This window comes from Gorilla gorilla, chromosome 19, assembly GCF_029281585.2.
Source record: "Gorilla gorilla gorilla isolate KB3781 chromosome 19, NHGRI_mGorGor1-v2.1_pri, whole genome shotgun sequence".
Classification (NCBI taxonomy): domain Eukaryota; kingdom Metazoa; phylum Chordata; class Mammalia; order Primates; family Hominidae; genus Gorilla; species Gorilla gorilla.
The window spans coordinates 94,558,205-94,585,741 of NC_073243.2; the positions used below are offsets into that span (position 1 = coordinate 94,558,205).

A 27,537-nucleotide genomic window follows, 5' to 3' on the forward strand; every position below is an offset into this window, starting at 1 on the left:
CACGTGTTGCCCAGGTCTGGGCTGTGAGGCTCCCTGGGTCTGCACAGCCAGTGATGAGGGATCTCCCACAGGGGAATGTAATCTCAGGGAGGTTCAGTCCCTTATAAAGAGCTCAGATGATTGAATTAGACCCAGCACTTAACAGCTAATGGTTCAGGGTATCCCCAACCTTATCAGGGATTTGGGCGGGCTCATCAATTCATGGTTCTGCCCACACTCAAGGGGGGGCAGATGCAAGGCGAGTCTCTGAGTGGTGGGAAATGCAGGGGGCCTTTCAGAATTCAGTTTTCCTCACAGAATCGCAAAGTTCACATTTCACAACAATAAAGAAACTATTTACAGTAAAAACGAGATATTTTATGAAGTTGCACATTAGAAAACTTCAATGTCTGAGAAAAAAATCTCTAACTCACAGGGAAACAAGTGTTTTATCAAATACTCTGAAAATAAAATGAGCTGGGTGAGGGGAATATGAAAATACTATTTCAATTTTATTTTATCTTATTTTATTGATTTATTTTTGAGACAGAGTCTCACTCTGTCCCCCAGGCTGGATTGCAGTGGCCTGATCTCAGCTCACTGCAGCCTCTGCCTCCTGGGCTCAAGCGACTCTCCTGCCTCAGCCTCCAGAGTAGCTGGGACTAAATGTGCACCCCACCAAGCTGCGATAATTTTTGTATTTTTTAAAGTACAGAGGAGGTTTCACCATTTTGGCCAGGCTGGTCTTGAACTGCTGACTTCAAGTGATCAGCCCCTCTTGGTTTCTCAAAGTGAAGTGATTACAGGCATGAGCCACTGTGCCCAGACTTCAATTTATATATTACATGTATATATATACATAGGTCACAGGGAAGCACCAAAGAGACATAAAATTATGTCGTGCACAGAGACATAAATCACATTTAGGGAATATTATGTTGAGAAATGGCATAAAAAGTACTTCAGAAGATAAAGCAGGCACTCAAATATCTGACTTTTAAAGAGCTTTTGTTTATTCAAAAATTGTTGGTAGAAGATATGAAATTACTGGTCTGGCGTGGTGGCTCATGCCTGTAATCTCAGCATTTTGGGAGGCTGAGGTGGGTGGATCTCCTGAGGTCAGGAGTTCAAGACCAGCCTGGACAACATGGTGAAACCCCTCTTTTCCAGCAACACATTTAGATCGGAACTTTTGTAAGATACCAAACTGTGTGTCATCCATGCCAGGAGCTTCCCAATTATGTCCAGAGACATGCAGCTGGCCCACAGCCTCCGTGGAGAGGGTGCTTAAGAGCCCACATTCCTGGGAAATCTTGCATTGCAAATGGTTCCTTTGTGTTGTGTTGTGTTTTTCTCTGTTAATGGTTTCTTTTTTGTTGTGTTGTGTTTTCTCTCTGTTAATGATAGATATGATGTTAGAAGTTCTGTTCAGAGTTAGTATCGTTTCTCGCATAGGGTCAAAAAGTAGCTAAGCATATGACTGGGAATAAAAACAGAAGCAGAAATCACAGGTAGTGACTGTGTTTCAATTTTGTTTTGTTTGTAAACTTTCAATCTACATTGAGGGTCTAATGCATTTGTGGAAATGTCTCAGTGAACACGTTTCTGCATTTCACATCAAGAACAATTGTGGAGAAATGAGTTCCTTAATATTATTGAAAACCAAGTAAACGTATAGGTGCCAAATAGACAGTGTCTCCTGCAATTGATCAAACAGTAGATGGGATCCACACTTTAACTTTTTCTATATGCAGCTCCATGTTTCAAAGACTGCTCCTGCTGGTTTGCTATGAACAAACATTGATCTCTACTTTCTAAAATGTGAAAATACTCTTTATCCACAGTCGCTTCACATTATGGGAGGCAGAAAAACCAGTGTAGGTCTGTTTGTGGGTGGAAAAGGGAGAGAGGCAGCCTTTGGAAGTCCGATGCAGTCCATCACCAGCAGTTCAGTGTCGTAGAACGTGGTCATGGCCATAGCCATGGCTGGAATGACCCAAGTCTTGGTCCACGAGCTGGTAGGAGAGGCACTGGAGATGTGTGAGATGTGGGGAGACACACACCTGCTGCAGCCCAAGCCTTTCACAGGGGACAGCCCAGGGCCCATTACCCCAACATCGAGAAAAAAAAAAAAACCCCATCTTCCTCCAGATCCCAGCCCAGATAGAAAGGCCTGATTTTAGAGGAGAAAGTACTGCTTCTAGTCTTTCTATGAGAGCACACTTTCTATGCTGGAGCTTCAGTATCTCAGCCCATCCTGGACTTACCCATGATTTAACATCTTTCTTACATCTTACATTGGTTACACCCAGATGAAGGCAGCAGCCTGTTTGATCATCCCTTTCAATCATATTTGTATCTCAGACCGTGCACAGTGGCTTATTCCTGTTATCCCAGCATTTTGGGTGGCCGACCTGGCAAATCACTTGAACTAGAGTTCCAGACTGCCTCCCTTTAAAAAAAAAAAAAAAAAAAATTAGCTGGGCATGGTCACTAGTTCCTGCTGTTTCACCTACTCATTCTGGAGTGTGTGGTAGGAGAATCGCTTGCGCTTCAGAGGTGGAGGTTGCCGTAAGCAGAGATGGCGCCACTGCCCTCACACCTGGCCAGCAGGGTGAGACCCTGTCTCAAAATTAGTAACAATCATCACCATCATATTTGGAGCTCTGAGGTCCACGCATGCTCAGGCATTGTTCTGGGGCTTCCTGGTTGAGAGAAGAATGGTGCATTAGCCTCGAGAATCCTGTGAATGGGGAGCTGTTTTCACAAAGAGAAAAGAAACTCTTCTCAGAGACTGTGATGAAATCACACTGAATTCTGAAGTTGCTATGACTTAGGATGTTTTTGCTCCTATATGATTTGTAGGAGATACAACAGAGTCGTCCCTTATAATACTTTTTCCTGAAGGCCCTGGCTTTCTAAAAGCATTGGAATAGTTCCCCTTATAAACATTTATACTTTTCATAACTTTGCCCGGGGAATCAACAGTTTTGAACTTGCAAAAATAAAAATTAAATTAAATACCAGATTTTCCTCTACAATGATTTTTTTCACGTTCTGGCCAAAATTGCTTCATGTCAGAGAGCAATCTTTGAGGATGTTAGAATGGTAACACACTCTAGGAGCCATATGGAAATCTAGACAGAGAAACGCAGACCAAAGAAACCCTGTCTAACCTCTGCATTCATTTCCACGCCTTCACCTCCAAAGAACTGGTCCCAAAGTAACCTTTGTTTATGACTGAAATAACATATTGATCTCTGTTTTGTCCTTCTCTAAAATGGAAATGCATATAATAATAATATATTTTATTTTAGATAATATTCCATTTTTACTTTATTTTTCAAATGATTAAGAAATACAGAAATTAAAAACAAAATTTGCTCTCTCTGTAGGATTTGGACATTAAATATTTTGTATAACTGAACCCTATTTGTCATTATATGAACAAGTAATTGATCATATATCTTGAATATAAGATAAACTGTAACAAATGTATAGCAACAATAAAATGGAGTTCCAGTTTTCAGGATGGCCCATAAAGAAAGATTCCATGTCATTACTCTGTCTTAACAATCAGTAAAAAGCTGAAAAAGCAAAAAAATCTATATCTGTTTGACATCTGTCTGAGTGGTGCTGTCATAGGGCAAACCATAGAGAAAATAAAAAAATCCATGCCTTCCTTGCTTCAAAGTATTCTATCAAGCGGTAGAAACAAAAATGGCATAAGAATGGCATCAAAACAGAAATCAAAGCCAGTGGAACAGAGTAGAGAGCCCAGAAATCCCTCCAAATGTGTACAGCCAATTACATTTTTACAAACGTGCCAACAACACACAATGACAAAAGGACAGTCTCTTCCATCAGTGGTGATAGGAAACTGGGTATCTACAGGCAGGAAAATGAAATTGGGCCCTAATCTCTTGCCATACACAAGAATCAACCAAAATATAGTCAAAACTTTAAACTATGAGCCTACTAGAAGAAAACAGGGGACATCCTCATTGACATTGGTTAAGCCAATAATTTTTGAAATATGTCCCAAACACACAGGCAGCAAAAGGGAAAATAGACAAATGGATTGCATCCAAATGAAAAAAAATTCTGCACAGTAAAAGAAATAATTAACACCATGAAGAGACAAAATCATCGTGAGAAAAAATACTTGCAAACACTATATCCAATAAGGCATTAATTAGTTACTGTTCAAAATATACCATGAACTCAAAGGACTCAACAGCAAGAAACAACACAATTTTAAAACTGGGCAAAGGACCTAAATAATAGACATCTCAGGAGAGAAGATATACAAGAGGCCAGCAGGCATGTGTGTATATATATATATATATATATATATATATATATATATATATATGCTCGATGTCACCAATCTTCAGAGAAATGCATATAAAATCTAAAAGAAGGCATCACCTCACACTCTTTAGAATGGCTGTGATCAAAACATCAAAGGACAACACTTGTTGATGAGGATGTGGAGGAAAGGGAACCCTTGCATTATTCCTGGGAATGTAAATTAGGGAGCCATTCTAGAAAACAGTATGGAACTTCCTCCAAAAACTACATAAATACAGCTACCATATGATCCAGCAATCCCACACTGGGAAGTGTGTATGAAAAGGAAATGAAATCAGTCTATTGAAGAGATATCTATACTCCCCTGTTCATTGCAGTGCTATTTACAAGACCTAAGATAGGGAATCCACCTAAATGTCCAAAAGCAGATAACAGGATGAGGAAAATCCGATATACATACACAAGGGAATACTATGCAGCCTTAAAGAAGGAAATCTTGTCCTTTGTGTACACATGGGTGCACTTGGAGAACATCATGCTAAGTGAAATAAGCCAGGCATAAGAATACAAACACTGCATGGTCTCCATGATACCTGGAATCTCACAAAGTTAATCTGATAGATGCAAAAAAATAAGAAAGATGGTTGTCTGGGGCTGTGGTGGCTGGGGATGGGGAATTTGAGGAGATGTTGGTCAAAACACACAACACGTCAGTTACATGGGGGAACAAGCTCAAGAATTATTGTACAACGTGGTGACTATAGTTAACAATATACTGCTACTGGTACCAAGGTTAAAAAAAAAAAAAAAAAGATCCAGAGAGCCTCAGTGACAGGCACATAGGACCATTTGATCAAAAAGCCACAGCTTTGCCTGAAGGCTACCCGCAGATTCCCATGAATGTCATTTTGGGGGAGAAAAATGCCCCCAGGAGCATCCCTGTTAGAGGAGTGATCATTTAGGTGTTCCGTCTTTCCCTCCCCGTTTCACCTCATCCTCAGGGAACCTGAGAGACACCTCATGATCGCACCCTCGGTGTTTTGCAGCAGTCACCAATGTCGGGTAACATGCAACTTTATTCAAATGTCTTTTTCATTGTAATGACTTCCATGATGGTCGTGAAATGTAAACTTTCAGAATCTCCTTGGCACCCAGAATTTTTTCTAACTCACACCTACCATCCCTCCCATGATGCACACGGCAGAGGTTCCTCCCTCCCTGGGGTGTGTGCAGAACCCAGGGACTCGATTGGGTTTTCACAGCCCTGATGAGGTTGAGGATCTAGTGAAGCAGTGAGTACAATGGAAGGGAGCTGGGTGGGTCTAATGCAATCATCTGAGCTCCTTATAAGAGGTAGGGCTTTACTGAGACCACAGAGATCTCCAGTCAGAAAGAGACTGCCTGCGAGGGAGATTCCTGGCTGCTGCTGTGTAGACCAAGGAAACCCAAGACCTTCCGGGAAGACTAAGCAGCGCGGCCTCCGACCCACAGACCTGAGAGCTGGTAAGTGTGGGGTTGGGTTGGCAGAGGTTAAGTGTGTGGGAGAGTCCTGCGCATGGATCTCAACTCACAGGCTCTCTGAATCCTGTTCACAGCACCACTGCCCTTGTTTTCTGACGCCAGTACTGCCTGCAGCAGGCCAGGCTCAGCCTCAGAGAGGAGAGAGCACAAGGCCCCACAACATGGCACGCACCAAGCAGACCGCCCGCAAAGCCACCGCCTGGCAGGCCCCCAGGAAGCCCCTGGCCACCAAAGCCGCCAGAAAAAGGGCGCCGCCTACAGGAGGGATCAAGAAGCCTCACCGCTACAAGCCTGGCACCCTGGCGCTGCGGGAAATCAGAAAGTACCAGAAGTCCACGCAGCTGCTCCTGCGCAAGCTGCCCTTCCAGCGCCTGGTGCGCGAGATCGCCCAGGCCATCAGGCCGGACCTGCGCTTCCAGAGCGCGGCCATTGGCGCCCTGCAGGAGGCCAGCGAGGCCTACCTGGTGCAACTCTTTGAAGACACCAACCTGTGTGCTATCCATGCCAGGCGCGTCACAATTATGCCCCGAGACATGCAGCTGGCCCGCCGCCTCCGTGGAGAGGGTGCCGGAGAGCCCACGCTCCTGGGAAACCTTGCACTCTAGAGGACTTCTTTTCTGTTTGCTTGTGTTTTCTTTTTTCTCTCCCCCCGTAACTGGTAGTTCTGATGTGAGAAGTTTTGTTCTGTTTTGGTTTCTTTTCCCTCCGGGGGTCCAAAGGTAGCTAAGCATAAGATTGCCAGGGGAAACGCAGGCAGAAATCAGGTGGCGGTTGTGTTTGTGTGTGCTTGTTAGTAAACGTCTCATCTACTTTGAGGCTCCCAAGGCACCAGTGTCAAGTGGAAATGTCTCTGTGAGCGAGTTTCAGTTCAACTCTATAAAATTATAAAGAAATCTTATTTTTTTTCTTTACTATGTCTGCATACGGGTTCTGTAAACAAAATAAATTTCTTATTAATTTGAGCTAAAAGATGTTTATTGCATTTTATGAAACAATAGATTCCAGGTATACTTGGAGGTTTTATGTATGCAACTCTGTGTTTTCAATGTTCCCTGTCTCCTGTGATGTTTCCGCTAGTTTGCTATGAAAATACATTAAACTTCATTTTCTACAATTTAAATAGACTCTCTATTTACAAGTCAATGCACACTATGAAAGGCAGTGTGGGTAAAATCCAGTGTGGTATATCTGTATGTTGAAGGGAGTCAGAGGCACCCATTGGGCGTCTGATGCAGTCCATCCCTGGTGGTCTAAATTCCGGAATGTGGTCAATGTCATGGCTGGAATGGTCAAGGCCTTGGACACAAAGGTTGTAAAAGAGGCTCTGGACATGTGTGAGATTTGAAAAAGAGATGCCCCTGAGAAAGCCTGCCTGCACATTCAAGTTTAAGAGCCACATTTTTATGAAGTACCAAAAAATTATGTGATTTCCAGCCCAAGACTAGAAAAGTAATCCTGTTCCTGAGGGAATAAGTACCGGCTCCATCTTCCCATGACAGAATACTGTGTGCTGAAGCTTCCATAGCTCAGTCTACCCTGGAGTCACCCTCAATTTTAACATCTTCCTCAAACTCTGACATGGTCTCACCTAAATCATGGAAGCAGCCTTTTTCATAATCACTTTGGCTAAATATTTCTCTCTCCTTGAGTGAATTGAATCATTTTTCTACATCTTCCTAGTTAGAAGGAGAAAAGTGCATGGTCCCTGAGCACCTTTTGAACAGACAGCTTCTTTGAGAGAGAAACACCTCCCAAGAGACTGTGATGGTTTCACACTGAAGCCTGAAGTTGCTCTGCCTTAGGATTATTTCTGGGTTTTCTTTTCTTCTCATAATCAGTTACTTGTTCATATTTTCTGTCGGATTTTCTGTTGGATAATCAGTTACTAGTTCATATTTTCTGTTAGAAAGGGCTTACTGATGAGATTATGGCTTTCTCATAAAAAATACTACTTTGGTGAAAGTATATTAAAATGAACAATACTTGAATTTCCAGTACTTACAATAGTTGAATATGGCACGGTAGGTGAAAGTGAGAAGTAGAATTTGACAAACACCATTTTACCAAACATTAGTATGTTCCCTTGAATATGTGACTAAGAAAAACTAAGTAATTAGAAAAAAAAAACACCTTATCTATCTCATTAATAGATTTGTTTAAAAAAATATTTTTTACAAAATGCTGGCTATGTCTTGATATTCCTAGACATGACACTAGCTTAAAATTTCATGAATCGTCTCTCTAATATTCATGTTACTTAAGAAACTATTACAAAAGATTTGACTGCATTCATTTTCTAAGAGCCCTGCTATATATGTATGTTAGCACTCTGCATTGTACTCTCTTCTGTAAAAAACACAAATCCATCAATTTATCATTTCAGCTTTTTTAGTTTGGGTACAACTTTTTGCGAGTTATACTTTTAAACTTTTTACTTTGTACTTTTAAAGACTAGACCCTAGATATCATGTGCTTGAGAATAGTGGAGATAGATTGCTTAAACTTTATTTGGGCATATGCTAAGTACTTTTATAGGGGCAAAGGCAGACAGTGAGGGTGTTAAGCTTATCCCAAAATATTGAATTATTGAAAATAGTCAAGTACAGTCACTTTACTTGTTAGAAATTTCATCACCACCTTACCAGACAGCACATTTTTCTAGGCAGTCTACAAAGGCACATTATCAGATAGACTTTAAGAATAGTGATGAAGCTCCAGGAAAAACTTTATTGTCATTAACATGTAATACAACCAGCCATGAAAGCTAACAAAGATTTTGCCTAGAAAGATACCACCTTCTACAGATTCCTTTCTCAAGAGCTGTGGCTATGTGATATTACATATTGAGAAGATTTTGAATGTGTAGGGACACTGAACCTTCCCAGCTAATCCATTTTTCCTCTTTGAGAAACAGCGCTGTGTTCCTGCTCCTGAGCTGACCTCTGAGATCTTGATGGGAACTTGTTTCTGTTTTCAGCAGTTCAGCTTTACTCAGACCCCACTCAAAGCATTGAGTTCTATGGGGGGCCAGAAAAATGTTCTAAGCTTGTGTGTCCAATCACCACTGTCACTGCTCTCTGCAGTGGCTCATCCCCACTTCAGGCTACTTGGGCCAGGTTTTCTTTACTCTAGTGTTAAGAGACTGCTAGGCCTGCCACATCTGCCAGAACACAGCTCCCAAGACTCCTCAATGCCATGGGAAAGGAATGAGCTGACAGCAATCTAACAACTGGGAGACAATGAGTCTCTTGGGTCTTACTTCTTTTGGTTGCTCAAGCACTTTAATTCCTGAGAGAGCCTTCCCATCTCCACCAGTTCTTCCAAGAACCTGTGCCCTGCTTGTGTCTCTCTAAGACATACTGGTCTAACTTGTTAGATGCCTTTACATGGAAGTTGGTAAAATAAAATGAAAGCTAAACAATGTCAGAATATGGAGGTATGAAACAGAATTTCCCCATGCTTGGTAAAATGTAGAAATTTATGTAATGCTCAGCCAAAGATAGATTCTATGTACAATAAGTTCTATTTTAAGAGCAAAAGCTGAGTGTATGAGGAAATAAAACAACATTTTGTGGAGGTATCTTTGGCTTCAAGAAGAAAGAATAGATGTTATTCTCCACTCAATGTGAGAGACTGAACTGTGGGGGCTTTTAGATCTTTTTGCTTATACTCTGTGATTCAGGGGGCACATGGCAAAGGTAAACAGACTGAAATAGCACCGTGGATATCTGTGAGCTGTGCTGGGAAGGTTCACGGTGATTCCATAATAAATCTCAGGTCTTTAGTCTATGATGAAAAAGTACCCTTTTCCACAGAAAAGGTAACATAGAGTATGAAAAAGTGGAGTGTGGAATAACTTTGTAACTCATGATGAACCTACTTTGTCTGGTATTTTAATAACTTCTTTTCCTCTGTTGCTGTACTCGGGTTTGATTTTCTGAATGGATCACTGGTAGAATGAATAAAATCAAGAATACTCTAGGCTGGGCGCAGTGGCTCACGCCTGTAATCCCAGCACTTTGGGAGGCCTAGGCAGGCCCATCACGAGGTCAGGAGATCAAGACCATGCTGGCTAACATGGTGAAACCCCGTCTCTACTGAAAATACAAAAAATTAGCCGGGCATGGTGGTGGGCACCTGTAGTCCCAGCTACTCGGGAGGCTGAGGCAGGAGAATGGCGTGAACCTGGGAGGCAGAGCTTGCAGTGAGCCAAAATCATGCCACTGCACTCCAGCCTGGGCGATAGAGTGAGACTCCATCTCAAAAAAAAAAAAAAAAAAAAAAAAAGAATACTCTAAAGCAATGTTTTGAACTAAATTTGGGTACCTATAGAAGCACCACAGCAAACCTGAACTATCAATACACTCTTTCTATCTGTGTCTTTTAAACTGCTTAGATGATCATTACGAATGGCTCTTTGCAGAAAGGTGGTATTTGGATTCTGTTTCTGTCACTCTAGTCTTATAAGATGCTCCTGTATTATGTTACTTTATAATAATGTAAAGGATCACTGGCTGACATAAAGCACAGTAGGTAGGAATATGAGAACAGTCAAATGAGAGAAAAAAATGCTTTGTGATTTTATCTTTATTTCTGCAGGTTGGAAAACAGTTTAACAGTTTAACTGTTTTTAAGATGAGTCACCTAAATCCATACCAGAATTTAAAATACATACAAGGACAACAATTCCAGTGCCCCTGCTCAGGCACAGACTTCAGGGCAGAATATCACTAGGGAAAAGTTTCTGGAGGCTTCAGTTATTGAAACCCAGCACACAAGCTAAGACACAGCAACTCCAGGCTTCAGTATGAAACCATACAAGACTCTTAGAAGGGATTTCCCTCTCTGAAAGCAGCTATCTGTCTACAGGATGATCAAGACCCATGCATCTTTCTTCTTCCAACTAGGAAGACACATAAAAATGACTCAATATGTCCTAGGCGACCCAAATATTTAGTCAAGGTGATTATGAAACAATGTCACAGTTTGAGGAAGATTGTGGCTAAATCCAGGGTAGACAGATGCAGAAGCTCCAGCAAACATAGTCCTATCATAGCAGACTGGATGCAATACTTATTCCTGCACAAACAAACCTTTCCCTCTGGCCTTGGGCCTAGAACATGATTATTTTGTAGTTGCTGTTGGGGAAGAGGCCCTTGGGCTTTAACCTGCGAACAGCCTCCCTTAAATGCTTGGGCTGCAGCGGGGGCGTCTCTCCCCACATCTCACACACGTCCAGGGCCTCTTCCACCACCTCCCCAACAAAGACCTTGGCTATTCCAGCCATGGCAATGGCCGCGTTCTCAGACACCGAACTGCCAGTGATAGCCCGCATCAGACCCGCAATGCGTGCTCTTGGGAAAGCTGACCGGCGACACACTTCGTAGCGGGACAGCTGCTCCTCAGACATGGCAGACAGCAGGGTTGTCATCCTCTGAGCCTCCTCTGCATCCACGGTGGGCTTCCTCTCCTTCTTTCCTTTCATATCTGTTTTCAGCCTTTTGGCTGCAGGAGGAGCTGAGGCTGAGGTTTCTTTGTCACCTTCTGTGAGGTCCATGACATCCTGACTCCTGAGCTCACCTTCCTGATCCTTTGGTTCTTCCAAGTTCCCATCTAGGTCCTCAGGGATCCCATCCTTGTTGCTGCCTTTCAGACCTCGGGGCATGGCGAACATCTCAGCAGACACACCTGCTTGCCTGCCGGTCTCCATGGGTGAGATTCAGGTCTGCTCCATGACAGCGCTGTAGAGGCAGAAGTTCTGGCTGGGGTTGTTTGATTATGGATCTGCAATGAGAACCTTTCAAAGATTTTGGCTGCTGTGTTTCTGCTGAGCCATAGTTTAGCCACAACTGGACACAGCTCCCTGCCTCCCACTCCCACACACAAACACACACACTGGTTTTTCTCACTTCCACAATGTGAAGAAACTTGTGGATGGAGAGTATGTTAGTTTTAGATCAATGCATAATAAGTTCTCACAAATTTTGGATATTTAAATCAAACCCCAGCTCACAGGTCAGAAGTCCCACTAGGCCAAGTGACTGCCTCCTGCTCAAGGTCGAACAACGGACCTCTATGGTGGGCCTGGCTGCGTGGACGTTGCCTTGACCTGGGAAAGGTCTGGCTGTGATCTGATTCCATGGTGAAATTCAATGCCTTAGGGTTGTGAGACCCAGGCCCACTTGTCTGTTCTGCCTGCTGCTGTGAGGATGCTCTCAGCTTCCAAAGTTTCTCCCAGGTCTGGTCGTGGGGCTCCCTGGATCTGCAGAGCCGCCACAGGAGAATCTCCCGCATGGGGGAAGGGGGGCAAATCTCCCTCTGGCTGGAGAGCACGGTTATTTCAGGGGTTATAACCAGAAACAAATGGCAACTCAAAGAGGGGAAATTACCCAAAACTTGAAAATTAACCCCTGAAATAAAACAGAGATACATAATATTTTTAAAAAAATCAACTACTGTATACAGTTATCTCTCATTATGATAACTCAGATGATTGAATTATACCCAGTACTTAATGTCCATTGTTTCAGGGTATTCCTAACCTAATCAGGGATTTATAGCACATTAATTTCATGGTTTCATCCACACTCAGGGGAGGGGCAGATGCGGGGCGTGCCACTGAGGGGCAGGAAATGCATGGGACATTTCAGAATTCTGTCTGCCTCAGATATTCTGAATGTTTGCATTTCACAATAATAAAGAACATATTTTCTCTGAAAATTTGACATTTTATGAAGTTGTGTGTTAGACAACTTAAATGTCTGAGCAAAAATCCCCCACTGATTCAGCAACAAGTCATTTATCAGGTACTCTGAGGATAAACTGGGTTGGTAAGGGGAATATGGAAATATTTATTTCAATTTTTATATTATATACATGTATGTATACACAGGTTGCAGAGAAGCATGTAAGGGATAAAACTATTTCAAGCACAAAAATATGTATCACATTTGGAGAAAATTAAGTTGGGCAAAAAGCATAAAATTAGTTCAGAAGATAAAGTAGACACTAAAATACCTGACTTTTAAAGAGCTTTCATATATTTTAAAATATTTGGTAGCAGATATGAAATTACTATATTATTGCCATTATGCTGAACATATTTAAAATAATGATCTAGTTATTTTATCTTTAAATAACAGAATTTGCAATATGTCAAACATCTTTTGCAACTGTTTAAACTCATAATGAAAACTTAGATGTCTACATCAAAATATATGAGGACTATAAAGATTTTAAAACTTTTAAAGATTAAAGACCAATGCCCCCCATACTTTATTTATGCCATTAATTACTAAACTGAGAATTACTCAACTTCTCAGTTCAACAAATTAGTATAAATGTTAAACTTAGAATTACTCAAATTCTAAGCAATTTGCTTTCTCAACATTTCTTTCCTAATTCTGATTTTGCTGGTACAAAAATCTAAGGTCCTAAAAGAATCTGAGAACTTGGCAGCACTTCACTGCATATGAAGATATTAGTCTGTACTTGAATCAAGTAGTTGAAGCATTCCTTTGATGGGTTTTCTTTATTTTTTGAGAAAATAAAAATAAATTTACATTTTATTATATTGGCCTCTAATTAACATCATACTAAGTATTAAAGAAAATAGATTTTAATACTTCAATGTAAAAATTGGTCCATGTTTGATATGGGCTTCTTTGACTTGCCTTCTGGTATTTAATTGAATGCAGAACATGATAGCAAGACCTGGAACTCATGTGACAATGATATTTAATGCAAGTACGTTTAATATTAACATTGTTGAAAATTTTTCCGTGCTGTAACATTAAGGATAATCTAATCACTTGGATTACTGGTGCTTCAGGAATAAGATTAACAATGAGAATAACATAGTGATAGTCTTCAATAAACAGAGCTTAAAATGGAATCTATGACAGTCAATGAAAAGAGTGACTCAAAGTTCTGAGACCTTATTATACCTTGATACTAAGTAACCAGTTTTACTTAACTCACCTGAAGGGGCATGAATGTGGTATAAGAACACATGTGAAAGTCATGCATAATCCAACACCTTCACTTCCCCGTCTCAGCAACACATATTTACATCAGAGCCTTCGCAAGCCATCTAAGGCTTTCCCTTTTCAATATTTACTTAGTCCTAAAGGCATGATCAGTAGATTATAAGCAGAAACAAATGGTAACTCAAAGAGGGAGAACCATCCAAAACTTGAAAATTAACCCCTGAAATAAAACAGAGATACATAATCTATTAATAAAAATCAACTACTGTATACAGTTATCTCTCATTATACTCTAAGGAGAGACTGAATGTATCTAAGCTTTTTATAGCCCCCATTTGTCTCTTAAAGACTATGTGGTTCTTTACCTACAGGCTAGAGAAAGGCCTACATTTATGATTTCTAAAATGAAGTGGGGATGAAAAGGCTATATACCCCAAGAAATATGCAAGATAGTTGAGGCATAAAGAAAAAAATTAATGTCCATTTATACTTATTTTTATCTAAAAAGCAAGAATTAAATTTCTAATATTTAATATACAAAATATAGCACATAAATAACGTTTATAAATAACAAGATATATGCTGCATTATTCCAAAATATTTTACTGGCTCACACCTATAATCCCAGCACTTTGGGAGGCCAAGGCAGGCAGATCACTTGAGCCCAGGATCTGGAGACCAACCTAGGCAAGATAGTGAAAACCTGTATTTATTGCAAAAACCTCAATTGCTTTTGCACCAGGCTAATACAAAGAATACTAAAATTATCTGGGCGTGGAAGCCTGTGCCTGTAGTCTCAGCTACTTGGGAGGCTGAGGTGGGAAGATAGCTTGAGCCTAGGAGGTAAAGGTTGCAGTGAGCAGAGATTGCACCCATGCACTCCAGCCTGCGTGACAGAGCAAGACTCAGCCTCAAAAAAAAAAAAAAAAAAAAAAGACATGATCTTCTGCACAGATTAGATAACCTTCCATGTAAACTATCACAGATGGGGGAGAACCAGCTCATATTTTATAGTGCTCCAGAGAAAAATTACAGACACTTTCTAAGCATCAGTGTCAGGATAATTTTTGAATTGCTTTTTAAAAGGATAAAAGCACTTAAAATTTTTTCCACCAAAAAGTGTCATCATTCTTCATCCCATTATGCTTATTTCAGAGCATTATTCTTGCTCTGAAATCCCTTGTAATGTTTTTAAAGCATTTCTTCCATTTCTGTTCTATGCCCAATTAAATTAAAAAAAATTTATGTCAGAACTGCCGTTATTATTTTGCAGAATGTTTGCAAAAGCATTCATGACAATCAGAGCCTTTCTGGATACATCTATAAAGGTGCTGGCAGAGGAAAGTTGTAAAACTGTTACTCCCCCAAAATAATGATGTGGCTCTGGTTTTCAAATTAAAAATAAGAAAGAAACATACCAATTAGGTGGCTGTTTTTCAGATCCTTGACAGGCTCTTTTTAGATGTATCCTCTTTTTTGAATACATACTCAAAAAATATTTTCAACAAATATCTATTGAACATTTTTCTACATGCTATGTGTCATGGAGGAAATGGTGTGGATATGTACAAAATTTAAACTCTTCCTGCCTAGACATGAAAGATCTGATATTTTCAAGTATTTTTTTTTTAATTTTATCCCTGGCAGGGAATTTCTTAACTGTCATGGTCTTTCAGAAAACCGGTCAATGCCTCAGATGCCCTAAATCTACCAAGCATAGTTCCAGGCACTTATTTCCTACTTGGTTTATCCTGTTGTGATTTCTTTAATTATTACACAGATACTGAATTTAAACACATAACTGAAACTGTTTATGATATTCAGAGACCATAAGTGTTTCATTTTATTGTCGCAAAATTTCTTGTTGGGTATCAAATAGGTATAAGCAGAAGTTAGCTCTCTGATGACTCTAAAACGAATCTGAAGTTTACAAAAACCAACACAGTGCTTACAAATTATTTTGATGCTTCCTTTTTTAGCTGAACAATATAAAAGGGAGCTGGGAAAGATGAGTTCCCTTCATGGTAGAACATAGAAGCTACATGGACTGGGAAGATTCATTCCAACTCTTCATTCTACCAGATCTGAATCGACTCTGCTCTCTAGTGGGCACCCCCATGCTTTAACTTCGGGGTATGGAAAGATCAAGACAGAAGAAAATAAAAGAAGAAGAAAATAAGGGGCAAGGGAACAGAAAAGAAAGAGCGGTGTGCTCTATAGGAACTGGCATTTCCTTAGGAGTGGAAAAAGAAAATTCAAACCCAACTATGCCCCTCCGTCCCCTAACCTTTCCCTATCGAAGCAAGCTGCCTCCTCTGAACCACTGTACTGAGATTTCTAACAATGCTGTGCCAGCTTTCCCCTGCCTTGTTCCTCTAACAGCTCTCCTCCCATCCTTGAATAATGAGAATCAGCTGACAAACTCTGGGTCTTAGAGATGTATATGCTTCACTTGTTTTTAGCATTGGGCGTGAAGATCCAAGGGGGTAGCAATCACAGAGCATGGTAAGAAACACGTATTTGTTCCTAAAGGCTTTCAGGTTGACTGTAGGGTGCATTTACATTGGATGATTTGATTTCTGGAGTGTGTGTGTGTGCGTGTGAGCATGTGTGTGTTGTGTAAGGATTGTATTACCACTAAAACTCTCTGGAATATAGTAAGACCAATTTAGATTTAACACTTCAGTTAGTTGGTTGATTTTATTTTTTCTCCATAAAAATAAATAATTATTTTATTTTTTCTCCATAAAAATAAATGATTATTTTATTTTATAATTTCTGTTTAGGTACCATCACTGAGTGTTATTAAAAAGGGAAAAAAATGCAAGCTAAAAATAAAAAAAAGGGAGAAAAAGGTAATTACCAACAAATTGTTAAGAATACATCTGTTTTTTTAACATTGCTTATTAGCATTTATTCCATAAGTATTTAGTGTTCACTGAGATTATAGCAATAGTCTCCGGCTTCTCAGCAGACCACATTGTCACCTCCCTCAAAAAATTATATATATATATGTATAATATATAGTACTTGTATCTATTATATATTATACTTATATATAATTTTTATATATAGGTATGTATATCTATATGCCTATTAGATATATACACACCTATATATGTGTGTGTGTATGTGTATATATATATATATATATATATATATATAAAGCATATATATATCAGATGGAAACACATCGGTTCCTACCCTTAAACGTGTCTACATCTGTATCCAGATCAGATTTTTCAGATTTCTCCCTTCTCTTTCATCACAATGATGATTCCTCCCCCACCTATAAATTATTCTCTACCTGTGGTCTAAGTCCCACAGTAGCCTCTCTGAAAATATCCCTTATTTATTTATTTCTGTCTTTCCTCTCTACTACCTTTACCCCAGAAGCAGATAAATACTGTCAAATGTCTCCTGCCTTGAAAATAATTACCTTCACTCTCCTCATCTACCCACTAGCTATTGGCTATTCTCCTCCCACCTAAGAACTGGGCTCCTTCTGAGAGTTGTCAGTCCGGCCTGTCTCCTCTTGGTCAACTTCTGTTGACTTCTCAAGTCTGGCTTCTGCCTTCATCACGCCACTGACACTCCTCTCATATGTCAAATGCAGGATTTGACAATGTTCACCACTCATTTCCTTTTAAAAAAAAAAAATCCTCTTCCTGTGGCTTCTGGATCAGGTTCCCAAGCTATTCTAGGTTGATTTCCCTGTGTTGACATACTTCTTTTTTTTTTTTTTTTTTTTGAGACAGAGTCTTACCCTGTCGCCCAGGCTGGAGTGCAATGGCACCATCTCGGCTCACTGCAACCTCCACCTCCTGGGTTCAAGTGATTCTCCTGCCTCAGCCTCCCGAGTAGCTGGGATTACAGGCGCATACCACGATGCCCAGCTAATTTTGTGTATCTTTAGTAGAGACGAGGTTTCATCATGGTGGTCTCGAACTCCTGAACTTGTGATCCGCCCGCCTCGGCCTCCCAAAGTGCTGGGATTACAGGAGTGAGCACCACGCTAGGCCGACATACTTCTAAGTCTCCTGCTGAACTCATCTTTTTCTAGCTGGCTGAATGGTCATCAATTATCAGGGTCGCTCTCTCAGCCTCTTACTTTTCCTCTTTTCCTGGTTCTCCTGACAACCTCATCCATTCTTGCCTCTTACAACCATCTCTATGCTAATGAATACACCTCCCATTTTCTCCCTTCATTTTCAACTCATAGAATTTCAAAAATTAAAGAAACACAATGGAAAGAGGAATAAAAAATGTATTCCTCACACCATAGGTCTGGCGCCAACTTTGAAGTTGTTTTATTTCCCCAAAACTCTGTAGCATTTATGCATCTAAAAGTTGTATCACAGGCTTTGGTTGTGAAGATCTTGAAAAAAGCAGAATTCTTTGCACAGTATATGTTTTTAAACTGGAGATTAAATTGTCAACAAACTGCTTATTATATGTTTAATAATATGACAAGAGGGGTTAGATGATGTTAACTTTGAATTGAATTATTAAATGTTAAATCTGGGTAATGAGTGCATAGGGACACATTATCTAGCATATGTTTAAATTTTCCATAATAAAAAGTTTCTTTTTAATTTCTACCCTCATAGTGCTTACGTGCTACTTTACAAAATACAGAATTCTCAATTCAAAGGAATTGAACCAAAAATTAACCTAATCCCATCACCCTTCAATGGGACTAGAGAAACTAAGTGACTTTTTCATGTTTCCTAGTTTCTTACACAAAAGTATTGATGAAAATGACAGCATATAGACTCATCTATTAAATATGAAATTTAACCAGAGCTGACTGTGTATTGAGCACTTTCCAAGGGTCAAGAGAATTGAGATGAATCATTTGTGCAAAATTTATACTACAGCCTTTGAACCAGTGAACAAGCTAGAATAATGTAGAACATTTAGGGCAGACATCTTTAAGGTTCACTATAAAAAGCACAGAGAAAGGAATATACCACAAAAGCCTTCCACTCCTGACAACATGGAAAACATGGATCTCTGAATCAGCTTTGAGAAGGTGACAGCTTTGGGTTTTGTGCTTTGAGGAACACCTAGTTTAAAAATGAAGGTGCCTTGCATGTGCACTGAACACCTTCCCAAATGTTGTCATGTTGCCTGCTGGAATTTTTTTTTTTTTTTTTTTGAGACAGAGTCTCACTCTGTCACCCAGGCTGGAGTGTGATGGTGCGATCTCAGCTCATCACAACCTCCGCCTCTCAAGTTCAAGCAATTCTCCTGCCTCAGCCTCCTGAGTAGCTGGGATTACATGCGCGCACCACCACGCCCAGCTAATTTTTGTATTTTTACTAGAGAAACATGGTTTCTCCATGTTGGTCAGGCTGGTCTCAAACTCCCGAACTCAGGTGATCTGCCTGCCTTGGCCTCCCAAAGTGCTGGGATTGCAGGTGTGAGCCACCGCACCTGGCCTCCTGCTTGAATATCTTAAACACTCCTATCAACATAGGTGCTTGTAGTGGGCTGAATGGTGGCACCCAAAAAGATGCGCATCCAGTATCATCTGTCTGGGCTCTAAGCGCAATCACATGTTCTGGGCTCTCAATGCAACCACCTGTATCGTTTTAGGAAAGGGTCTGAGTTTGGGGACAGACACACAGAGGAGAGATACACATAAGAGGAGTAGGTGACATGAAGATGGATCAAGGAGAGACACAGCCACAAGCCAAGGGACAGCTGCAGCCACCAGAAGCTGGAAAAGGAAAGGATCACATTCATCCCTAGAGCCTCTGGGGGGTAAGGCTCTGCTGATACCTTAATTTCAGACTTCTGGTCTCCAGAATTGTGAGGAAAGTAATTTCTGTTGTTTTAAGCTACCTAGTGTGTGCTGATGTGTTACAGCAGCCCTGGGAAACTAATGCAGTGCTACGTTTCCTTCCTTCTGTTAAAGCTACCCAGCTGTGCAATGCTACTGGCTGCTACCTTAGAGTTGAAGAGAATTTGTGTCTCTAATAACATGATGGCAGACTTTAAGAGGATTCCTTCAAGAACTTATTTGCATGAAGTAAAGATTCAGTCTTAGAGTTTTCAATATTCATCACATAAGCCTATGAGAAGGTCCCTTACTCTTCATTGCATGGGCCTCAGTGTGGGAGGGGGTGTGGAGTGAGTGCTTAACATCTGCAGATAGAGCGGAGTTCACTTAAACACTTACTGATCCGTATCATGAGCAAAGTGGTGTGCTGTCACTGCTACTCTAATGGGCACGGCTGAAGACTGGTCCTATGACTTTCCGCAGCTCAGAAGGATGCTTAATGGCATTTTGAAATAGGACTGCCTCTATAATTGGCAGGAACCTGTGAAAAATAAAAATGTAGGGCTTCTTGTTCAAAAATTATCCAGAATATCAAAACAGCAGAGAATTAAGTCAAGTAAGTACCAGGCTCTTCTGAGAACGGACCCTGTGCAACTGCCCAGATCAAATGTCCGTGAAACCAACTGTGTTTAGACATGTTCAGTTCAAGGAGAGTGTATTGTCAGGGAAAAACCTTCAGAGATGATTCTTCCAGCAAAAAAAAAAAAAAAAAGTGGGGAGTGGAACAAGCTTCCCCTATACCTCAGTGTGGCAGAGACCAAGGGACAGAAAACCCTGGCAGCTGGTGAAGACAGAACCTCTCAAAGCAGAATGAGAGGCAACGAGCCACAGTACATCTCCCAAATAATTAGAGACAGTGATGGGAAATAAACTGAAGCTCGGCCTGGTGATGGGTATCAGAGGAAAGCAAGAGCGCCTTAGCAACATAATTAGCAAAGGCTCTAATCTAGTCTTGAGCAAGCATATTTATTAACAAGCTAAATATAGATAGATACTAGTACACAGTAATAACATCAAACATATTAATATGTATATGCTAACATATTGAAATTTATGTACATATACATGTATATCTATCTTTTAGCCATTTTCTCCTTATTGTCTTTATCCCATAGCATTTAAATACTGCCAAATATTATATATTACATGTATATACTACTATTTCATATATATTAGTATACAATACTATTTTATGTAATATATTTAATATTTTATAAAATTATATATAAATTATCTTATACAGTATATGATTGTGTATGTCATACATGTGGCTTTTTTTTGAGACAGAGTCTTGCTCTGTCATACAATATATGATTGTGTATGTTAATACATGTGGCTTTTTTTTTTGAGACAGAGTCTCGCTCTGTCATACAATACATGATTGTGTATGTAATACATGTAGCTTTTTTTTTTTTTTTTTTGAGACAGAGTCTTGCTCTGTCACCCAGGCTGGAGTGCAAGGGCGCCATCTCGACTCACTGCAACCTCCACCTCCCAGGTTCAAGCAATTCTCCTGCCTCAGCCTCCTGAGTAGCTGGGACTACAGGCACATGCTGCCATGCCTGGCTAATATTTTGCATTTTAGTAGAGACAGAGTTTGTGTGCCCAGGCTGGTCGGGAACTCCTGAGCTCAGGCAATCTGCCTGCCTTGGCCTCCCAAAGTGCTGGGATTACAGGCGTGACCCACTGCGTCCGGCCAATACGTGTGTATATTATACTATGGAGGGACCTCATGGGTGCACTGAAGGAAGCATTTAGACCAGTGAATTTTTTTTTAACCTTTATCTTAGGTTTGGGGTACAAGTGAAGTTTTGTTAAACAGGTAAAAACGTGTCATGGGGGTTTGTGGTACATAGTATTTCATTACCTGGGTACTAAGCCCAGTACCCAATAGTTATCTTTTCTGCTCCTCTTCCTCCTCCCACCCTCCACCCGCAGGTAGACCCCAGTGTCTGCTGTTTCCTTCTTTGTTTCTTGGTTTCTCTTTTTTACAAGACACAGTTTTACTCTGTCACCCAGGCTAGAGTGCAGTGACACGATCTTGGCTCACTGCAACCACCTCCCAGGTTCAAGTGATTCTTGCACCTCAGTCTCCTGAATAGCTGGGATTACAGGCATGCACCACCAGCCTGGCTAATTGTTGTATTTTTAGTAGAGATGGGGTTTCACACCATGTTGGCCAAGCTGGTCTCAAACCCCTGACCTCAAGTGATTCACCCGTCTTGGCCTCCCAAAGTGCTGGGATTACAGGCGTGAACCACCATGCCAGGCCATTGTTTCCTTCTTTGTGTTCACAAGTTCTCATCATTTAGCTCCCACTTATAAGTGACAACATGCAGTAGTTGGTTTCCTGTTCTTATTTTAGTTTGCTAAGGATAATGGCCTCCAGCTCCACCCATGTTCTCTCAAAAGACATGATCTCATTTTTTATGGCTGCATAGAATTCCATGGTGTATATATATCATATTTTCTTTATTTAATCTGTCATTGATGGGCATTTAGGTTATTTCCTGTCTTTGCTATTGTGAACAGCGCTGCAGTGAACATTTGTGTGCATGTATCTTTATGGTAGAATTATTTTTATTTCTCTGGGTATATAAGCAGCAATAGGATTGCTGGGTCAAATGGTAGTTCTGCTTTCAGCTCTTTGAGGAATCACCATACTGCTTTCCACAATGGTTAAACTAATTTACACTCCCACCAACAGTGTACACATGTTCCTTTTTCTCCACAACCTTGCCAACATCGGTTATTTTTTGACTTTTTCATAATAGCCATTCTGACTGGTGTGGGATGGTACCTCATTGTGGTTTTGATTTGCATTTCTTTGATGATCAGTGATATTGAACTTTTATTCATATTCTTGTTGGCTGCATGTAGGTCTTCTTTTGAGAAGTGTATGTTCATGTCGTTTGCCCACTTTTTCATGGGGTTGTTAGTTTTTCTCCTGTAAATTTGTTTAAGTTCCTTATAGATGCTGGATACTAGACCTTTGTCAGATGCATAGTTTGCAAGTATTTTCTCCCATTCTGTAGGTTGGCTATTTACTCTGTTGGTAGCTTCCTTTTCTGTGCAGAAGTTCTTAAGTTTAATTAGATCTCACTTGTCAATTTTTGCTTTTAGTTGCAATGGCTTTTGGTGTCTTTGTCATGAAATCTTTGCCTGTTCTTATGTCCAGGATGGTATTGCCTAGGTTGTCTTCTAGGGTTTTGATAGTTTTGAGTTTTACATTTTAGTCTTTAATCCATCTTGAGTTGATTTTTGCATATGGTCTAAGGAAAAGGTCCAGCTTCAATCTTCTGCATATGGCTAGCCAGTTATCTCAGCACCTTTTATTGAACAGTGAGTCTTTTCCCCATTTCTTGTTTTTGTCAGCTTTGTCAAAGATCAGATGGTCATAGATGTGCAGCCTTATTTCTGGGCTCTCTATTCTGTTCCATTTATCTATATGCCTGTTTTTATACCAGTACCGTGCTGTTTTGCCTACTGTAGCCTTTGTAGTATAGTTTGAAGCTGGGTAACATGATGCCTCCAGCTTTGTTCTTTTTTCTTATGACTGCCTTGGCTATTCAGGCTCCTTTTTGGTTCCATATACATTTTAAAATAGTTTTTTCTAGTTCTGTGAAGAATGTCTTCGGTAATTTGATACAGATAGCACTGAATCTGTAAATTGCTTTGGAGAGTATAGCCATTTTAATGATATTGATTCTTTTTATCCATGAGCATGGGATGTTTTTCCATTTGTTTGTGTCTTCTCTGATTTCTTTGAGCAGTGTTTTGTAATTCTCTTTATAATTTGTAATTGAACAATATTTTGCCAATTCTTTCACCTCCCTGGTTAGCTATACTCCTGTGTATTTTATTCTTTTTGTGGTAATTGTGAATGGGATTGTCTTTCTGATTTGGCTCGAGATTTGGCTGTTGTTGGTATATAGGAAAGCTCATGATTTTTGTACATTGATTTTTGTATCCTGAGACTTTGCTGAACTTATTTATCAGCTGGAGGAGCTTTTGGGCCAGGACTATGAGGTTTTCTAGATATAGAATCATGTCATCTACAAACAGAGATATTTTGACATCCTCTCTTCCTTTTTGGATGCCCTTTATTTCTTTCTCTTTCCTGATTGCTCTGACTAGGACTTCCAATGTTACGTTGAATAGGAGTGGTGAGAGAGGGCATCCTAGTCTTGTGCTGGTTTTCCAGGGGAATGCTTCCAGCTTTTGCCCATTCAGTATAATGTTGGCTGTTGGTCTGTCAGAGATAACTCATTATTTTGAGGTATGTTCTTTCACTATCTAGTTTACTGAGAGTTTTTAACATGAAGGAGTGTTGAATTTTATCAAAAGCCTTTTCTACATCTATTGACATAATCGTGTGGTTTTTGTCTTTAGTTCTGTTTATGTGATGAATCACATGTATTAATTTGCATATGTTGAACCAGACTTGCATCCTGGAGATGAAGCCTACTTGACCGTGGTGGATAAGTTTTTGATGTGCTGCTGGATTTGATTTGCCAGTATTTCATTGAGGATTTTTGCATCTGTGTTCTTTAAGGATATTGTCCTGAAGTTTTCTTTTTTTGTTGTGTCTCTTCCAGTTTTTGGTATGAACATCATGCTGGCCTCATAGAATGAGTTGGGGAGGAGTCCCTCCTCCTCGATTTTTTAGAATGGTTTCTGTAGGAACGGTACCAGCTCTTCTTTGTACATTTGGTAGAATTCAGCTGTGAATCTGTCTGGTCCTGGTCTTTTTTTTTTTTTTTTTGGTTAGTAGGTTATTTATTACTGATTCAATTTCAGAGCCCATTATTGGTCTGTTCAGGGAATGAATTTCTTTCTGGCTCAGTCTTGAGAGAGTGTATGTGTTTAGGAATTTATCCATCTCTTTTAAGTTTTCCAGTTTTTGTATTTTATATGTAATTCTATATTATATGTATAGGATACTAAGGAGGGACCTGATAGAAACACTGAAGGAAGCATTCTAACCAACAGATTTCAAAAAAAATTTTTTTTTTAGACAGGGTCTCATCCTGTCCTCCAGGATGACCGCAGTGCCGCAATTATAGCTCACTGCAGCCTCAAACTCCCTGGTCAAGCAATCTTCCCACATCAGCCTCCCAAGTAGCTGGGACTATAGGCACGCACTACCACGCCCAGCTAATTTATTTTTATTTTTTTGTAGAGGCCGGGATCTTGTTATGTTGCCCAGGCTGGTCTTGAACTCTTGAACTCAAGCAATCCTCCTACCTTAGCCTCCCAAAGTGCTGGGATTACAAGCATAAGCTATTGCACCTGGACTAAAAATAATTTTTTATTTTTAATTTTTATGGGTCCATAGTAGCTGTATATGTTTATAGGGTACATGACATATTTTGACACAGGCATACAATGCATAATGATCACATCAGAGTAAATGGGGTATCCATCACCTCAAGCATTTATCCTTCCTTTGTGTTACTAACAATCCTTATATTTAAATGTACAATAAATTATTACTGGCTGTCACCCTGTTCTACCACCATTCTGTCTAATTCATTCTGTCTAATTATATTTTTGTACCCATTAACCATCCCCACTTCCCCCTAACCCCGTCCCCACTACTCTTCCCAGCCTCTGGTAACATACTTCTATTCTCTATCTCCACAAGTTCAATTGTTTCAAGTTTTAGCTCCCACAAATGAGTGAGAACGTGCAAAGTTTGAGTATCTGGATTATTTCAGTTAACATAATAACCTCCGGTTCCATCCATGTCCTTGCAAATGACAGGATCTCATTCTTTTTTATGGCTGAATAGCACTTCATTGTGTATATTACCAGATTTCCTTATCCATTCATCTGTTGATGAACACTTAGGCTGCTTTCAAATCTTTGCTATTGCTTTCAAATCTTTGCTATTGTGCCTCAATGAACATGGGACTGTAGATCTCTCTCTAATATACTGATTTCCTTTCCTTTGGGTATATATCTAGCAGTGGTATTGCTGGATCATATGGTAGTTCTATTTTTAGTTTTTTGAGAAACCTCCACACTGTTCTCCACGGTGGTTACTGATTTACATTCCCACCAACAGTGTACAAGGGTTCCCTTTTCTCCACATCCTTACCAACATTCATTATTGCCTGTCTTTTGGATACAAGCCATTTTAACTGTAGTGATATCTCATAGTACTTTTGATTTGCATTTCTCTGATGATCAATAATATTGAGCAGGTTTTTATATACCTGTTTGCCATTTGTATGTCTTCTTTGGGAAATGTCTATTCAAATCTTTTGCCCATTTTCTAATTGGATTATTAGATTTTTTTTCTTATTGAATTGTTTGAGCTCCTTGAGTATTCTAATTATTAATCCCTGGTCAGATGGATAGTTTGCAATTATTTTCTTCCATTCTGTGGGTTGTCTCTTAACTTTGTTGTTTGTTTCCTTTGCTTTGCAGAAGGTTTTTAACTTGATATGACCTCATTTGTCCATTTTCACTTTGGTTGCCTGTGCTTGTGGGGTATTACTCAAGAAATCTTTGCTCAGACCAATGTACTGAAGAGTTTCCCCAATGTTTTATTTTAGTAGTTTCATAGTTTGAGGCCTTAGATTTAAGTCTTTAATACATTTTGATTTGATTTTTGTATATGGCGAGACATACGGGTCTAGTTTTGTTTTTCAGCATACAGATACCCAATTTTCCCAGCACCACTTATTGAAGAAACAAGTCCTTTCCCCAGTGTGTGTTCTTGCCACATTTGTCAAAAATGAGTTCACTACAGATGTATGGATTTGTTTCTGGGTTTTCTAGTCTTAAGCCACTGGATTTTATCATGGCTGAAAAACAGAAACAATGAGAGAAATAAGTAGTAGAGAAATACGTTCTAAAGAACTTGTAGAACACAAGAAGTGGATTCTAGGATAAATCTGAATAGAAATTTTTCTATATCATATCCAACTGAGGGCTTTTCACTGATCTTTAATTAGAAGGCAAATGAGTTTATTATCATATGCAATCATGTTTTAAGGTTTTATAGCAATTTAAGCTTCCATTAACTTCCTGGTAAAATGAATGTACTTTATATTACATGGTGTAATTCAGTCATACTCAGTCAAACTTTTAGTCATCTCAAAATGCCATGGGGTTTTAAAAAAAAAGTGTAATCACAGTTACAGAGAGCAATGTAGATCACTGTATAAATTCTGTCATCAAAGTCTAGCATTCCACAATAAGCAACTCCAGAAAACAAGAGCCGTTTACAGAATGTTATCACAACCGAAAATGTATTTCTATCTTGGCACTGTATTTCAGCAAGCACAGGGGAGGATAGAACGAAGAGTCAGACAAAGACCTTGCCTCAGAGAGCTTACACTCCAGGAACCAAAACCAAAATATATATCCCTATATCTATATATCAACCTGTATTTATATCTATAAGAAAAGTGGTAAATTCCAATGGAGCCTGAAATTTAGAAGTTGGAATAATCTCAATACTTCTTGAAACTCTCAAAATTGTCAATTTTTTCATTCCAATCCAAGTACTGTTAGTTGCCTGCATCCTTTTGTCTGTTCATATAGTGATAAGTCTTCATGATGAGCCATCTCCTGGCTCACCAGGGCCCAGTTACATTTTCAATAATCGAAATCCTTTTGCCTCTCATTCTCTCAGAGGAAATCACCATCTTACTAATAGCTAACACTGATTGAGCACTCTCCTAATTCCTGGCATGAATTATCTCATTTAGTAGTTATAAAAATGCACAAGGGAAGTACTTTAATGTTTGCATTTTACTATTGAATAAACTGAGGTCCAGGGAATATAGGAAATTTGCCCAGCATCATGGGTAATAGGTGGAGGAGTGAGCATTAGGGACTGTGCACAGCTTGAACTCTTATTCTGTCTCTTGT

The 27,537-nt window shown here is 39.8% G+C and overlaps 2 protein-coding genes and 1 long non-coding RNA gene across 3 annotated transcripts in view; 2 read left to right on the plus strand and 1 right to left on the minus strand.

Moving 5' to 3' along the window:
* Positions 1–5,665: 5,665 nt before the first annotated feature.
* Positions 5,666–6,776, plus strand: LOC115931279 (histone H3.X). Its single transcript, XM_031003497.3, has 2 exons — positions 5,666–5,796; positions 5,889–6,776. Exon 2 carries the CDS (start codon positions 5,976–5,978, stop codon positions 6,417–6,419), a length of 444 nt encoding a protein of 147 aa, XP_030859357.2. The 5' UTR covers positions 5,666–5,796; positions 5,889–5,975; the 3' UTR covers positions 6,420–6,776.
* Positions 6,777–10,927: 4,151 nt separating this feature from the next.
* Positions 10,928–11,524, minus strand: LOC129527888 (TATA-box-binding protein-associated factor 11-like protein 13). The gene has a single exon (XM_055366874.1). The coding sequence runs from the start codon at positions 11,522–11,524 to the stop codon at positions 10,928–10,930; it is 597 nt and encodes a 198-aa protein (XP_055222849.1).
* Positions 11,525–16,218: 4,694 nt separating this feature from the next.
* Positions 16,219–27,537, plus strand: part of LOC134757620 (uncharacterized) — a 57,331-nt gene continuing 46,012 nt past the window's right edge. The window contains exons 1-2 of the long non-coding RNA XR_010131803.1: positions 16,219–16,307; positions 19,404–19,571. This is a non-coding gene — a long non-coding RNA (uncharacterized lncRNA). The remainder of the gene's footprint in view (positions 16,308–19,403; positions 19,572–27,537) is intronic.